We start from the raw sequence: 15,893 nt of genomic DNA, 5'->3' as shown, positions 1-15,893 counted from the left end.
CCCAACAGGCAATCTATATTATCCAAGCATTTTAAAGCTTAGATAGTAACAAAGGTAGATAATACATTTTGTTAATGACAGGTTTCAGAGTGGTAGCCATGTTAGTCTGTATCAGCAAAAAAACCGAGGAGTGAGTAACAGTAGGGGGAAAAAATTAGCATGGGGAAATACTTTTTACTTTGTGTAATGACCGATCCACTCCCCATCTTTATTCAAGCCTAATTTAATGGTCCTCACCCACAACTATTTCACATTTGGGGACAGCGGCACTACTATGGGTACCCGTATGGCCCCACAGTATGCCAACATTTTTATGGCTGACTCAGAACAATGATTCCTCAGCTCTCGGCCCTTAATGCCTCTACTCTACTTACGCTACACTGATGACATCTTCATCATCTGGACCCATGGAAAAGAAGCCCTTGAGGAATTCCACCATGATTTCAGCAATTTCCATCCCACCATCAACCTCAGCCTGGACCAGTCCACACAAGAGATCCACTTCCTGGACACTACAGTGCTAATAAGCGATGGCCGCATAAACACCACCCTATACCGGAAACCTACTGACTGCTATACTTACCTGCATGCCTCCAGCTTTCATCCGGACCACATCACACGATCCATTGTCTACAGCCAAGCTCTAAGATACTACCGCATTTGCTCCAATCCCTCAGACAGAGACAAACACCTATGAGATCTCTAGCAAGCGTTCTTAAAACTACAATACCCACCTGCTGAAGTGAAGAAACACATTGACAGAGCCAGAAGAATACCCAGAAGTCACCTACTCCAGGACAGGCCCAACAAAGAAAGTAACAGAACGCCACTAGCCGTCACCTTCAGCCCCCAACTAAAACCTCTCCAGCGCATCATTAAGGATCTACAACCTATCCTGAAGGACGATCCCTCACTCTCACAGATCTTGGGAGACAGGCCAGTCCTCAGCCCCCCAGGTTGAGACAGCCCCCCAACCTGAAGCAAATACTCACCAGCAACTACACACCACACAACAAAAACACTAACCCAGGATCCTTTCTATCCTTGCAACAAAGCCTGTTGCCAACTCTGTCCACATATCTATTCAAGGGATACCATCATATGACCTAATCACATCAGCCACACCATAAGAAGCTCTTCACCTGCACATCTATCAATGTGATATATGCCATCATGTGCCAGTAATGTCCCACTGCCATGTTCATTGGCCAAACTGGACAATATCTACGGAAAAGAATAAATGGACACAAATCAGATATCAAGAATTATAACATTCAAAAACCAGTTGGAGAACACTTCAACCTCCCTGGTCACTCAATTTCAGACCTAAAAGTCGCAATTCTCCAACAAAAAAACTTCAAAAACAGACTTGGAATTAATTTGCAAACTGGACACCATTAAATTAGGCTTGAATAAAGACTGGGAGTGGATGGGTCATTACACAAAGTACAAAGTACAAACTATTTCCCATTGCTAATTCCCCCCCCCACTGTTACTCACATCTTCTTGTCAATTGCTTGAAATGGGCCATCCTGATTATCACTACAAAAGTTTTTTTTTCTCCTGCTGCTAATAGCCCACCTTAATTGATTGGTCTCGTTACAGCTGGTATGGCAACACCCATTTTTTCATGTTCTCTGTGTATATATATCTTCCTACTGTATTTTCCACTGCATACATCCGATGAAGTGGGTTTTAGCCCACGAAAGCTTATGCCCAAATAAATTTGTTAGTTTTTAAGGTGCCACAAGTACTCTTTTTTTTTTTGCTAATGAGTTCATCGTGTACTATTCAGAGACGATTTTAGAGAAGATGTTTTAAATATAGTGTCTTACTAAAGGAGAGCTAATGATTACATTTTAACTGTTACTCTGATTTCAGATGAAACATTTAAACACAGTGAGCCTGATTCTCATTTACATTAAGATGTCTCTCTGGCAGGGTAAACAGGCCTTAGTGTAAATGAGAATCAGGTCCAGTATTCCTGCTGGTTTACATTTATGGGCCACATCCCAGGGAGAGGGGTGTGTGTGTGTGTGTGTGTGTGTGTGTGTGTGTGTGTGTGTGTGTGTGTGTGTGTGTGTGTGTGTGTGTGTGTGTGTGTGTGTGTGTGTGTGTGTGGTCAGTTTGGCTTGATACGTCCAAGGATTTCTTCACTCTGCTATGGAATGTGACTGTATTTTTTATTTCATGCCAAAACAAAGTTATAACATTCTTTTGAAACTACAGAGTATATTCAAGTACTCTGAGTGAAATCCTGGCCCCATTAAAGTAAATGGGAGTTTTGCCATTGACTTCAATGGGGTCAGGAATTCACCATCTGTTTCTATCACATAGAGCTGCATAAAATTAAGCAGCCAAGGAAAATATCCTTTGTAATACAGTTGGCAGGAGTTTTCACCTGAGTTTCACTCTGTGATTTAGGGTTCAAATGGACCCAAACCCAAAGCTAAACTGAGGCAAAACCTTCAAGTTTTATCTTTTGGGGCTGAAACCATGAGATCTCATTGAATTATGCTTGGGTTCCACAGGAAACCGCAAATAGACCCACTTCTGCTATAGACTTCACCCCAGCTCACTAACCTGGTCCAAGCTGACACCATCTTCAAAGCGCTGAATAAATCTGCCCCTCCTTCTTTGGCAAACCTCATGTTCCCCTCACTCCCAATCCCCTTTTCCAAAGCTCCCAACCTCGGTCTCCCTATCTGTCAAATTCTCCCATGTTCACTTTTGTGCCTTCTTCTGTGAAGCATTCTATGCATTATATAACATCCCTGAGCTCATCTGAAAGGCTTTTACCTTGTCCAAATTTAAGTCCCTCTTGAAGACCCACTTCTGCCATGCTACCTATAGTGAGACGTCACTTGTATATAAAAAGCATTTAAAACTGCTTATTAAAATTATTCCCCTTCCGATGACCTTTGTCTACTTATTTGTCCTTTGACTATCCCTCTGAAGTGTTTGGAAAGCACCCAAAATATATATCGTAGGCACTACCACAAATGAATAGTAGTAATAAGTTTTGGGATTAGTAATGAAATCTTTAATAAGGTGAGATTGTGACAGTTTCATTATAAGTCTCACACATTTTTAGCCACTGCCTGCAACACCTGGATACTGACCAGGCCTGATGCTGCCTATTTTATGATAGTGGGGAAGATCACAAACTATAACGTGACAGAGACATTTGATAGTTGAAATATCTGTTTTATGGTTTTTGGGCCAGAACATGCCTTGGCCCTATGTGGTATGAAAGGCAGGGAGGAGGCATAAACATCCTCATACCCTTACAAAAGGGCCAGCCACAATCTGAGCCATCCATACACCTAAGAAAGAACAGAAACAGAAGGAAAACAGCAACAAAGCTTACAGAATCTCATCAACATGCCACTCTGCAATGTCCCAGAGGACTTCAGTTTTGACAGATCTTTGGAATGGACAGACTAGAAGCAGTATTTTGTAAAATTTCAAATTGCAAACAAACTCCAGAAAGATATTGGAGATATATAGGTATCTTTTTTTAATTTATGTTTTGGGGACGCAAGCAGGGTATATCTTTAAATCCTTTTACTTCACTGAAAACAGTCACAAAGATGACTATGAAAGGGTTCTGGCTATGTTTGATGCATTCTTTATACTCCAGAGAAAAGTGGTTTATGAAAGAGCGTGTTTTCACCAGAGAATTCAAGAACCAGGAGGAAATGATGAATGTTTTATAAGAGCTATGCATACATTGGCTGAAAACTGTGATTTTGGGAATGCAAAACATGAATATATCAGAGATAGGCTGGTTATTGGCTAAACAGAGAAACTTTTCACAGCAACTACAACTGAAGAGAGATTTAACCCTAGCCCTAGCTATACAGAGAGCAAAGCAGTCAGAACGACAGAACAAAAGGCAGGAGCAATTTGAAAAACCTGAAACTAGCTCAGAAGCGCTAAATTGACCCTTAAGTCTTAAAAGTCATGATCATAAAACCCCTGAGGCAAGGAGAGAGAACTCCTAGGCTAAGAGGGACAAATTCCAGCCTACATGCACAAGTTGAAAAAGTCATATTCCAAGAGATGACAAGTCCAGTCAGAGGCACATGGTATAATAAATGCATGAAATATAGACATTTTGCAGCAGTTTGCTACACCAAAGCAGTCGGAGTGGGCTCATATTACAGACAATCAAGAGCCATGGTTTCTGGTATCTATCACTTGAGATGACATTGAGCCTGCCCGGAGAGTGAAACTGAATATTAAAGGCAAGGCTATTAACTTTAAAACTGACTCAGGCACTGAGGTCACAATCATCTCAGAAGGAACTTATAATCACCTTCAACCCCTCCCAGAGATGAAGTCACCTGACACAGCTCTGACTAGTGCTGGAGGTATTCTGAACTGCATGGGCCAGTTCGCCATAGAAACAACTTACAAAGACAAAAGCTTTGCATTCAGAGTGCATGGGATCAAAGACCAACAACTTTCTAAGTCACAGCGTGGCAGCAGGAGTGGGCCTAGTGAGAAGGTGAAAACTCAGAGGATTTGAGGATACTGGACTTTTGAAAGGTGATCCAGCACATCTTAATTTAAGAGACAATGCTGAACCATATAGTGTATAAACACCTCTACAGGAGAGATAGGAAGAGATTAGCTACAAATTTATGCATATTCAGAGGACATCACTACCTCATCATTGTGGACTATTTTTCCAGGTACTTGAAAGACAAAACATGTTGCAGGGTCAAGAAATTGAAGGGCATATTTTCCTCATGTCAGTATTCCAGGACAACTAGGACTGACAACAGACCACAATTCACTGCAGAAAAAATTAAGTCATTCTGAACAAAATATGGTTTTGATCATATTTGTAGAAACCCCTGCTACCCACAAGTGCATGGAGAGGCTGAGAGACAGCTAAGAAAATCCAGTAGCAGGAAGATCCATTCCTTGCTCTTCTGAGTTACAGAACAATACCAATAGCAGCTGTTGGATGTAATCCAGCACAACTCCTAATGGGCAGTTAATTCAGAATTACTGTTCTAACTTTGGAAAAGAACGATCTCCAAAGTGGCCAGGCATCAAGAGAATAGCTAAATTAGATAAAAAGACTAAAATAGCTTTATGAACACTTTTACAACAGACGTCACTCAAAGAAATGCCAGGTCTAGAACCTGGTGACTATGTTTGTGTCAAATTGGATGGAGAAAAGGGATGGACAACTCCAGTTGTCAAAGAAAAAAATGCAGTGCCTGATCATATGTGATCAGGTCTGACAGTGGAGAGTTTAACAGAAACCATCAATACCTATAGTTTGTTCCTCAAAGATGCCAGATGCAGAACAAAATGACAATAACTCCAGGGTTCCAAACCGACCAATACCAGTCATTGCAACATGCCAGATAATCAAATTATTACACATTTGGGTTGTGTAATTAGAAAACCAGTAAGATTCAGAGACACTTAACAGATTGATACATACTGAACTACAAAGACAGCATGATAGTGAAAACATTTTAAATGGCGTAATGGAGAACTTAAAGAGGAAGATGTAATAGAATACTAAACTGTATTATACTAGGTGCCACTGTGTGTAAAATACCTTATTTAAACATCTGCCATACCTGGCAGAGCATTAAGGATCTTATGATGAGCACATGTGGTGTGTGTAAGCAAGATCTGTGACTAATCCATATCTGGTACAGAAGGACACGACAGGCACAATCTCAGACTTCTATACACATGAGTGCAAGGCTAGGGTCACTGAAGGAATGATATTGGGAAGAATGGAGGTACAGTACAGTCAGTGAGGCTGGCTACAGAGAGAAGTAAAAGGTACATCCCCTTTAAGGATGGAGCAGAAGCTGTGTTATTGCATGCTAGGGAGTCCTGGGAGGCCTTTTGCCTTAATCACAGAATCATAGATTGGAAGGGACCTCAAGAGGTCATCTAGTCCAGTCCCCTGAACTCATGGCAGGACTAAGTATTATCTAGACCATCCACAACAGGTGTTTGTCTAACCTGATCTTAAAAATCTCCAATGATGGAGATTCTACAACCTCCCTAGGCAATTTATTCCAGTGCTTAACCACCCTGGCAGAAAGTTTTTCTAATGTCCAACCTAAACCTCCCTTGCTGCAATTTAAGCCCACTGCTTCTTGTCCTATCCTCAGAGGTTAAGAAGAACAATTCTTCTCCCTCCTCCTTGTAACAACCTTTTATGTATTTGAAAACTGTTACCATGTCCCCTCTCAGTCTTCTCTTTTCCAGACTAAACAAACCCATTTTTTCTAATCTTCCCTTATAGGTCATGTTTTCTAGACCTTTAATCATTTTTATTGCTCTTCTCTGGACTTTTTCCAATCTGTCCACATCTTTCCTGAAATGTGGTGCTCAGAACTGGACACAATACACCAGTTGAGGCCTAATCAGTGCAAAGTAGAGCAGAAGAATTACTTCTTGTGTCTTGCTTACAACACTCCTGCTAATACATCCCAGAACGATTTTAGCTTTTTTTGCAACAGTGTTACACTGTTAACTCATATTTAGCTTGTGGTCCACTATGACCCCCAGATCTGTTTCCGCAGTACTCCTTCTGAGACAGTCATTTCCCATTTTGTATGTGTGCAACTGATTGTTCCTTCCTAAGCGGAGTACTTTGCATTTGTCCTTATTGAATGTAATCCTGTTTACTTCAGACAACGTCTCCAGTTTGTCCAGATCATTTTGAATTTTAATCTTATCCTCCAAAGCACTAGCAATCCCTCCCAGCTTGGTATCGTCCACAAACTTTATAAGTGTACTCTCTATGCCATAATCTAAATCACTGATGAAGATATTGAACAGAACTGGACCCAGAACTGATCCCCCCCATTCATTATGCCCTTCCAGCATGAATGTGAACTACTGCTCACTACTCTCTGGGAATGGTTTTCCAACCAGTTTTGCATCCGCCTTATAGTAGCTCCATCTAAGTTACATTTCCCTTGTTTGTTAATGAGAAGGTCATGTGAGACAGTATCAAAAGTTTTACTAAAGTCAAGATATACCAAGTATACTGCTTCCCCCCATCCACAAGGCTTGTTACCCTGTCAAAGAAAGCTATCGGGTTGGTTTGACATGATTTGTTCTTGGCAAATCCATGCTGACTGTTACTTATCACCTCATCATCTTCTAGGTGTTTGCAAATTGATTGCTTAATTATTTGCTCCATTATCTTTCTGTGTACAGAAGTTAAGCTGACTGGTCTGTAATTCCCTGGTTGTCCTTATTTTTCCTTTTATAGATGGGCATTATATTTGCCCTTTTTCCAGTCTTCTGAAATCTCTCCTGTCTTCCATGACTTTTCAAAGATAATTGCTAATGGCTCAGATATCTCCTCAGTCAGCTCCTTGAGTATTCTAAGATACATTTCATCAGGCCCTGGTGACTTGAAGACATCTAATTTGTCTAAATAATTTATGCGATGAGGTAGCCCCATACCATCCACGGAAAGGAAATGTGTATACAGTATGAGGCACAGACCAGACTGTCATGTTCTAAGATGGAACCTATCATATCCATTTTTGTTCATATTTACAAATGTAAGCTAAAACAAAACTTCCCCACCTCTCATCCCCTCCAACACACCTCAGTCAACGTTAATTTCCAGCATCTTCCCTGTCCACTACTTTTGAGGAAAGGTATTTAAAACCTATGAGTAGCATGTGGGTGAGGGTCACTTGGCTGATTACCAAGGTATATCTCACGTAACCATTTCCCTGCCATTGTGGAGGTGTCAGATGTTGGCTTCTATTCTCTTCCTGTGGCACATGATACTTTGGTCTCCTGTGGACTGTGATACTTTGGTCTAATTTTGATTGTTGGGTTTAGTGTGTGAGGGTTGGGGGGTGTTAGTGGCCTTTGCTATACAGGAGATCAGATTAAATGTTCTGGTGTTCCCTTCGGGCCATATGCTCTAGGACTCTAATAGCCACAAGAGCTAAAGCATAAGGAGAAAAAACGAAACAGCAGCAGCAAAAATATCTACTGCTTATTTATAACTGTGCCAGAACCTGTAGGTTAAACAATAAAAACACAGGGCCTGATTCTGATCTCACTTACTCCACTGAAAACCAGGAATAATGTTACTAAAGTCAATGAGTTACAATACTGTAAAAATAATAGGAGCATGGAATCAGACCCCACTATGAGAACTAATGTGCAAAATATTATTTCTAGCCCTTCTCATCCAAACATATACGTTTTGGTGGTGTATACTGCATCATCCTACTTCTCAACAGTATGCAGCATATTTTATTATTGTTTTATTCAAAAATTATTGTATAATTAAAAACTTGATGTGCCATGTAAATTTTCAGCAACATAGAATCATATGAAACAAATAACATATTTGAATATAAACACATTTCTTCATTATGTAAAAACTAAAAACAGTGAAATAAAATTGGCTGGAGGAACCCATTAACTTTGCAAATATGAAACGCTGTGCAAAATAACTTGAAGCTATAAGCTACTGTAAGCATCACACATATATATTGATTTGCTTTGGGAAGATCGAGCACATATATTTTTAAGATCATCAAGACTGATGCAAAACACACTGATTATGATCCAAAATACTTTATGAGCTACAACTATTTAACAGCAGTTAGTACATATATTAGCCAAGTAATACAGATCAGCCAACTAATATGTTTATCTATTTTTTGTTTCTTTCTATATTCCTGGCTGGATGGGGTATTAGAAGGAATGTCAGCTCACACAATACAGGTATTTGAAAACAGAAGAATGGAAAACTTCTCTCAGTTATGTTCTCTCTCTCTCTCTCTCTCTTTTTTTATGCTTTTTTCATTTCTAAAATTATTTTTTACTTTTAAAGCCCACCAAAAGAATCATCCCCCGCACTGTAAGATCGAGCTTTTGTTTGAACGCATGGTAAAAGGAATTCTGTCATTTTACATTTTATTTTCATTTTTTCCTCAATATTTATATGAAAATCTCATGAAACATCTGGAATTTTACAAAGGAGGATGCTAGCAACATGGAGAGGGCCAACATTTTCCTTTAATAGAAGGAGAATTTGCTCCTTTATGTCCCCCTAATCCCTTCTTGGCTTTTAAACAATACTTCCAACAATTTATTTTTAAAAATGAAATATTCCTGCAGTTCTGAGTGACCCAAATGAACAAACATGTGTACAATGAACGCCTTTGCTCAATACATGAGCAATAGCTGGCATTTACTTTGCTGCCCCTTGTGTTGATTGATTCCCCAAAGAAATTCCAATACATGAGGTGCAGGTTTGCTGTGAAAGAGGTATGGGTTGCTGACTTCTAGTAGTGAAGATTCCTACAACTTCAGAATGGAAAAACTGGTCCAATAGCATCCACCCTCCTGAAGATCTCTGGAGAGTGCCTTTTAGGGTTTGTACCATCATGTGCTTTTATAGACATGTTGATAGGAGAGTCGGCCTCAACTACTAAGCTTGGGCAAGTCTACTTCAAAGTTTGGGCATGTTGAGAAGTGGGGGGGACAAGTAACAGCAGTGGAGAACAAGAATGGGAGTGCCAGGCGGGGAGGGAAGGAAGAGATGACACCATTCCCAGAGGAAGGAAGCAGAAAATGGGGAAAAGAATTTGCATAATGAAATGACTCCTGGAGGTCCGAGAAGGCAAGCAGCAGATATAATCAGTATTTTGTAAGGTCAGAAGTTTACCACCAGTGGGGAAGGAGGACTGAGATAAGGTTGATATTTTGGGTTTTGAGCTGGGAAGGATCTGGCATATGTGCAATGATACTGAGAGTATGCATATCCAAGGTCCTGCCAGCTCCAGCTTGTCAAGAAGCAAGAGACCATGCCTGAGATCAAATCCAAGTTTCCTGTGTGACAGCATACAGGATTTAAAAAATAATGTAATTGTTAAAAAACCGACAAACAACCAAAAATGCCATACTCACACACATCATTAAAAACAGCACATTGTGATGCTGTGCAAGAGAACCTGGTTGGTTTGGGATACTCTGCTAAGGGAGCTTTACAAAACTGTCTCTCGCTTTGTAGTTTGGCAGAGGTTAGAGACTAGAAGCACATCTATGAACTAGTTGGGGAGGGGAACTAAAAGCACAATAATCAAATGCTAGAGAAAGACAGTAATTGGCTTCGTCAAATTCAAACCCTGACAAGCTAGAGTACCTTTCACAGAATAAGCAAAACATCTGCCTTTTCCTCTGCTCAAGCAGAGGTAAACTCAGACTACAATGGCAATCCCTCTTTAGGAAAATGATGATGATTAAATCTGATTATAGTGCAGCTAATTTACTAATATCTAATTTAGATTTACTCTCAATCAATAAAGAGGCAGGAGAAGCCAGAAATCTTTTGAGTCTGAGGAAACTATATATTTTTCTGGATTTTTGTAACACATTCTAGAAGTAGTAGAACGTCAGAACATTGCAGAAAAATCTTTTTCTTCCAGATGAATCCTCCGGGATACAAGGATGTTTTTTCTTTATGTCTGTTAGCTTTCATTTCATGCTACCTCCCACCCCCTTTTAAAAAAAACACAAACTATATGCCAAATTGGCTGGCTAACTATCTAGATCTATCAGAGCGGAATCTCTTGTTGACTATTTTTTTTACCTTGGTCTTTCCTCTTTGGGACTCCAACTCTTTCCTGTGTTGACAAATTTTCCAACTTGCAAAAGTTTCAACCCCTTCTACTGAAAGCCCACACTTTTCCAGATCTTATTTCTGTACTTGCCATGCCTCCATTGACACTGCTAGTTGAATACTACTACTTCCCTTACCCTATTTACTTAAAGAGAGCCTATCACAATGTATAGCTTCCTGGACCACTCTTTGCACAACTCACCACACCTTTACAATTTGAATATTGTTACTGGTAGGGAGAGAGTGCGGGGACTGAACTGATAATCAAACTCCTTCCCCTTAGCTAGACTAAAAGGGTCAACACGATAAAAGAACTGGATCACCTAAAGGTCCATTTCCTTCTGAAAATTTTGACTTGGCATTGCACAGATACCTCAAAATGTACGTTTCCAAAGCTTTACAATTCAAAACTAACAGTTTTGTCAGCAAACAGGAAAAACAAAAAATATGGGCCAGAGTGACAGAGTACGGAAGATGGTGGCTGCTTTGCAATAATTAATTATCATAATTTTTAAAAACAGTAACAGATTGTTGGGGTTCAAAGTAATTTACTCCTTTTGTTGTCATCTACCCCCGATACAGGGTGGCACTGCCCCTTTCAGGGGGAAGAGGTCTCTGTACCCATGACCATCAGCTGTCTCCCAAGAGGTCCTGAAAGAAGGCACCTGGGCGTAAATGGGAGATGGGTAAGTCATGATGGAGAGCTGGCCAAAAAAGGGTACAGAGAGATCAGACGTGGGGCTCTCACTGCCAAGAAACCACCCTGGAGCAAGAGGAAGGCCCAGGGGAGCATCCCTGTAGCTACTGTCCTGTACAAGGGGCAGGGAGCTGGGAATAGACCAAGAGGGATGTGAGACTTTCATTAAGCCCAACACGGGTAGACATTGTTTGTATTATTCTTTCATTTGAGCTTTAGAACTTTAGTAGGGACCCTGAAGGTAAGTCCAAGAGCCCTCCAATCTGAAAGTCAATTGACACAGACGAGGATCCTGGATTCACAGAAGGGAGCAGCGCCAGAGCCCTTTCAGCTATGGTACTGAACTTTATTTTATAGATTCACAGATACTAAGGTCAGAAGGGACCATTATGATCATCTAGTCCAACCTCCTGCACAACGCAAGCCACAGAATCTCACCCATATTAATAAAATAACCCATCGCATATTCCAGTCTGTGTCGGAGAAGTGTTCTTGATGAGCCCTGAGAAGGGAAAAACAAAGGTGGCCACCACACCTGAAAGGCTGCCCTACACCAGAAGGGGGTATTCCAAGATGGAGATCCATGAAAATCCCTTACTGCGGACCTCTCAAGTAACAACAATGTATCAATTTACTGACGTTAAATAATTACAGAATCTTTCAAGAGGGTGAACAGTATGATACACTACTTTACAAATTAGATGTACGAACAATGCTCATTCATTAAATTTAAATGTAATTAACCAAGACCGGGAAAGATATGATTTAATGCTCTAAAACAAGATTACAGTACAGTCCTCACTCACAATAAGGCTGTCTAAAATAATATTACATTTATGGCAGCTATAAAATATACTGGCTCCCATCTTCATTGTATTCAGTTGAGTTGTTTCATTTTAACATCCATCTCACTCAAAAATGCAAAACCCTTTGTTTTCAAGAACAGCATTAAGGAAAGTATGCACCATGTTTCAAAACTTTAAGCAATTTCTGGGAGGTCAAAAATGTACACACAGCTTAATGCAATTTGTGGCATCTCAAAGCTGCGTATATATTAAAGGAGGTTTTGACAATTAAAAAAACTGAGAAACTTGATCAAACTTAAATTAATGGAAGAAGAAATATAATTTTATAGATTATAGAAAGGTGTTTAAGGCTCTGTAGATAGTCTATAATCATCAGAAATGATCTATTGACTTGCAAGTAATGTAACTTCACAAAAGTTCATACATTTTGGCTTTGTGAACACATTAACCAATTATTTAAAATTAATTCAAGCCTTCCTCCCAAAGCAATTTTTTATTCTTCTGTGGCTTAAGCCACAGGCAGCCCATCAGAGGAGGGAACTTCATATATAGGGGTTATTTATCCCCACAATACTTGGCAAATTTAACATTTCTAGAGTCTCAAGAAAACAAACCCTCAATTAAGTGTCACCAACCAAGTTATTGTCATCATATCTGACTGTTTAGGTTCCTCAAAAGTATGCAAGCATTATGTTCATATCCAGTGCTTCCTGTGTTCATATATTCAGATTAATGAGAATTTGAGGCTGACTCAAGCAAATTAAACAGTCACTGTAGCTTAAAAATGAGATTTTGAGAGCCTTCTCTCACACAGTGAGAACCCATATGAAATAGGGCTACATTGCTATGTATTGAAACAAGAAAGTCTGACTTCAGATGCAGGAAAATGGGGAAGGGGAGGACAACAGGGCATTGTCCATATTTCTGGTTTTCCAAAAAATATACTAGAAGTAAGGACAGGCTGAAACAGCATTTGGGAATATTTCATACATTGGATAGGGAGTTTTAGAGTTTCTCTATAACAGATTGTATAAGGGAGCCACAAAGGTTTAGGAAAATGTTCAATATGCATTACAGAGTTAGTCTATAAAGCCCATGAAGACTTGAGAAATCTCAATGAACAAAGACCAACTGTCAGACATGCCTCCATTTTAAGAATGGCTAAAGCTGTAGTTCAAAATTAAAAATGGTTACAAAATATAAAGCATAATGAATTAAAATGAACAATTAATAGTTCACAATGTTACAGCAAGGAAAGGGTAGCTCAAGGTTAAGTATATCAATAAGCATTTTTTCCATAACATTTGGTGTGGATAAAGAGAACAGATGGGGTTGTTTCCCAAACTTTTCTTTTACACTGGACAGGGGATCACTTTCCTTTTGTCAGAGGAAGTCTGTGTAATATTGATACATAGTCTGATAAATTATGTAATTTAGGTCTAACCCCACAGGGAAAATTCTCTTTGATTTAACAAATGCTTTTGTATGTTTCTCACTAGCGCATGGGACTTTCTGCTGGATGGAAGGATTATCTGGGGCTATGCATGGGTTTGAGCATTTGTAGTTGAAGCTTTTGTGTTAGTGTTTCTCACTGCTTTTTCAAGCCCCCAGGGAGCCATTTATTAGTCCAATATAATGTGCAATCTGGTCTGTGCACATTCTTCAATTCCCGGATGGTAAAAATACTATGAGACCACCATGTCTCATCATTTTAACTTCATAAATGGCTCCCGGGGGGAGAGAACACACGACCCTCATGAAAATACAACACAAATAAGAATTCTGAGATATTCTGGTTTATTTAGTTTCAGCAGGATCCTTAATGAGCAGTCACAGCAGTATTAGGATAGTGGTTGCAAATGCTCATTGTTTCTCCTTCCTTTACCCTATGGCAAAGGCCTCTTACAAAAGGTTATAACCCAGAACTAGGCTGAAGAATTAAAATACCTAAATGATCATTATACGTGAAAAAAAAATGCCAATCCTTGGCAAATTCTCTCTTTTAACTGACATTTAAATTTCACCCTGAAACATATGTGAATGTACCTAACCAGAGATGAGACTTCGTATACATTTCAAAACACCAGCACATTTTTAAATGGAAAGGAATGTATGGAGCCTTACTACTCACCAATTTTAATCTCTGCAAAGGTATTCTGCTAGTGTCTACTGGCGTCCTCTCTGTGACATTACCAAATCTTACTTCTGGAATTGCGATTGCGCACATCACATGTGCCCACCTGCAAAAAGTGGCAAGTCAATAACACCAAAAAATTGTACAGAAATGTGATTAAAAACAGTGCACCTCTCAAATAAAACCAAACCATCAACCATTTAGTCCTTCCCTATTACATTTCTTTGCTTTATTTTATGAGCTTCACAATAACAAAAAGGTCAAAATGCAAGGTCAATTGACAGTGTTTATCTTTAAGATTTAATTTTAAGTAGCACTAGACAGTAAAAAATTGGTTTATTTCAGAGATGGAAAGATCAGCACAACAAAATAAATGGATTATGCTGGAAAAGTGATGGCAATACAATATGCCACACCAATACCACTTACATGTATGAGGCAAACTAGTCAAGACATTTTTTAATAAGGTGTTGCAATCTAGTTTTGAAAATATTTGCCAGAAATGTATGTTTCAGCATTAGAGAAAAAACCTTATGTTAACACAGATCTATTGTAAATGCCCTTTCGAGTATTTTCACTTGTTTTACAGAGTGCAAAGCTTTTGTAGTGGGGCCAGGAATGTTTGTACATATAGCCTACGCAATATGTCTTTTGTAAAATTTACAGTTTAAACTATAGCACTTTGGATTAACCCTAATTAGATCTAAGTGGGTATTTTTAATCAACCCCCATATTTCACACTCAACTACCAAAGCACAGTACCCAGCTACAGTGTCAGGATTCTGTGTTGCCAGGCGAACAGACACAGAGTTAGAACAGAATGAAGCAGCAGCATTATTTCCCAAGATGGGCTAGCCAAGAGGGGAAGAAAGCATCACCTGAGCTAGTGGGCAGGCTGGTGGAACGCAGGTAAGCCATTGGCCTCTGAGCAGCTGGAGGAGGGTTTATAAACTCTGTCCTTCTAGCTTGAGCCTCCTTCCCTCTCAGGGGATTAGCATAGGACTGGGGTTTTTTGGTCTGCTGTGAGCTTCAGTTAGTTGCCTTTTTGGTGATTGGGAAAGAATTTTTCTCTCACTGACTGATTAGCGGGGGCAGGATGTTTTTTTTCATCTTCCACACAGCAGCTCAGGAACCTGGTGGAGTAGATCAGGAGGTACGGCTCACGTTGTCACAATTTAGCAGCTTGGCTGGGGACTGGAGCTCCCTATGTCTGGTACAACAGAGACAACCCTCTTTCACCAACCCCTTAACACTGATATGAGGTGAAGGTAGTGGGGTGGGTCCCAGCAATCCACTGGGAACCAGCTGGGCAAGGGTGGGAGGCTGACTGCAGCTCTCCATCAGGTGGAAATGATTAAAGAAGGAATCATGACCTGGAATGTATGAGTTACTGCAATATATATTTCCCAGATGAATTAAGTTAATAAAGTTGTGGCCTAATTAAACCACATCCCTTGACCTTGTCTTTCTTCCCTCGTGCCTGAGACAAAGACAATGTTGCATTCTATTTAGGTGACATCTTGCTTGCTGGTTTTTGTTGGTTTATTTATCTGTTTACACCTGTCAACACCTTAATAAGAAAGGCAAGTGATAAATGAA

The 15,893-nt window shown here is 39.8% G+C and overlaps 1 protein-coding gene across 2 annotated transcripts in view; it reads right to left on the bottom strand.

Annotated features, from left to right (window-relative positions):
* The window catches only part of KDM4C (lysine demethylase 4C), a 453,801-nt gene that overhangs the window by 111,021 nt on the left and 326,887 nt on the right, over positions 1-15,893 (bottom strand). For both annotated transcript variants that reach the window (XM_074953333.1, XM_074953334.1), the window contains one exon: positions 14,292-14,400. In XM_074953333.1, the coding sequence (XP_074809434.1) occupies positions 14,292-14,400 (109 nt within the window). The remainder of the gene's footprint in view (positions 1-14,291; positions 14,401-15,893) is intronic.

The sequence above is a fragment of the Natator depressus genome, chromosome 5 (assembly GCF_965152275.1).
Source record: "Natator depressus isolate rNatDep1 chromosome 5, rNatDep2.hap1, whole genome shotgun sequence".
Taxonomy (NCBI): domain Eukaryota; kingdom Metazoa; phylum Chordata; order Testudines; family Cheloniidae; genus Natator; species Natator depressus.
The sequence above is the reverse complement of the archived record's forward strand: the minus strand, read 5'-3'. Positions and strand labels throughout refer to the sequence as shown.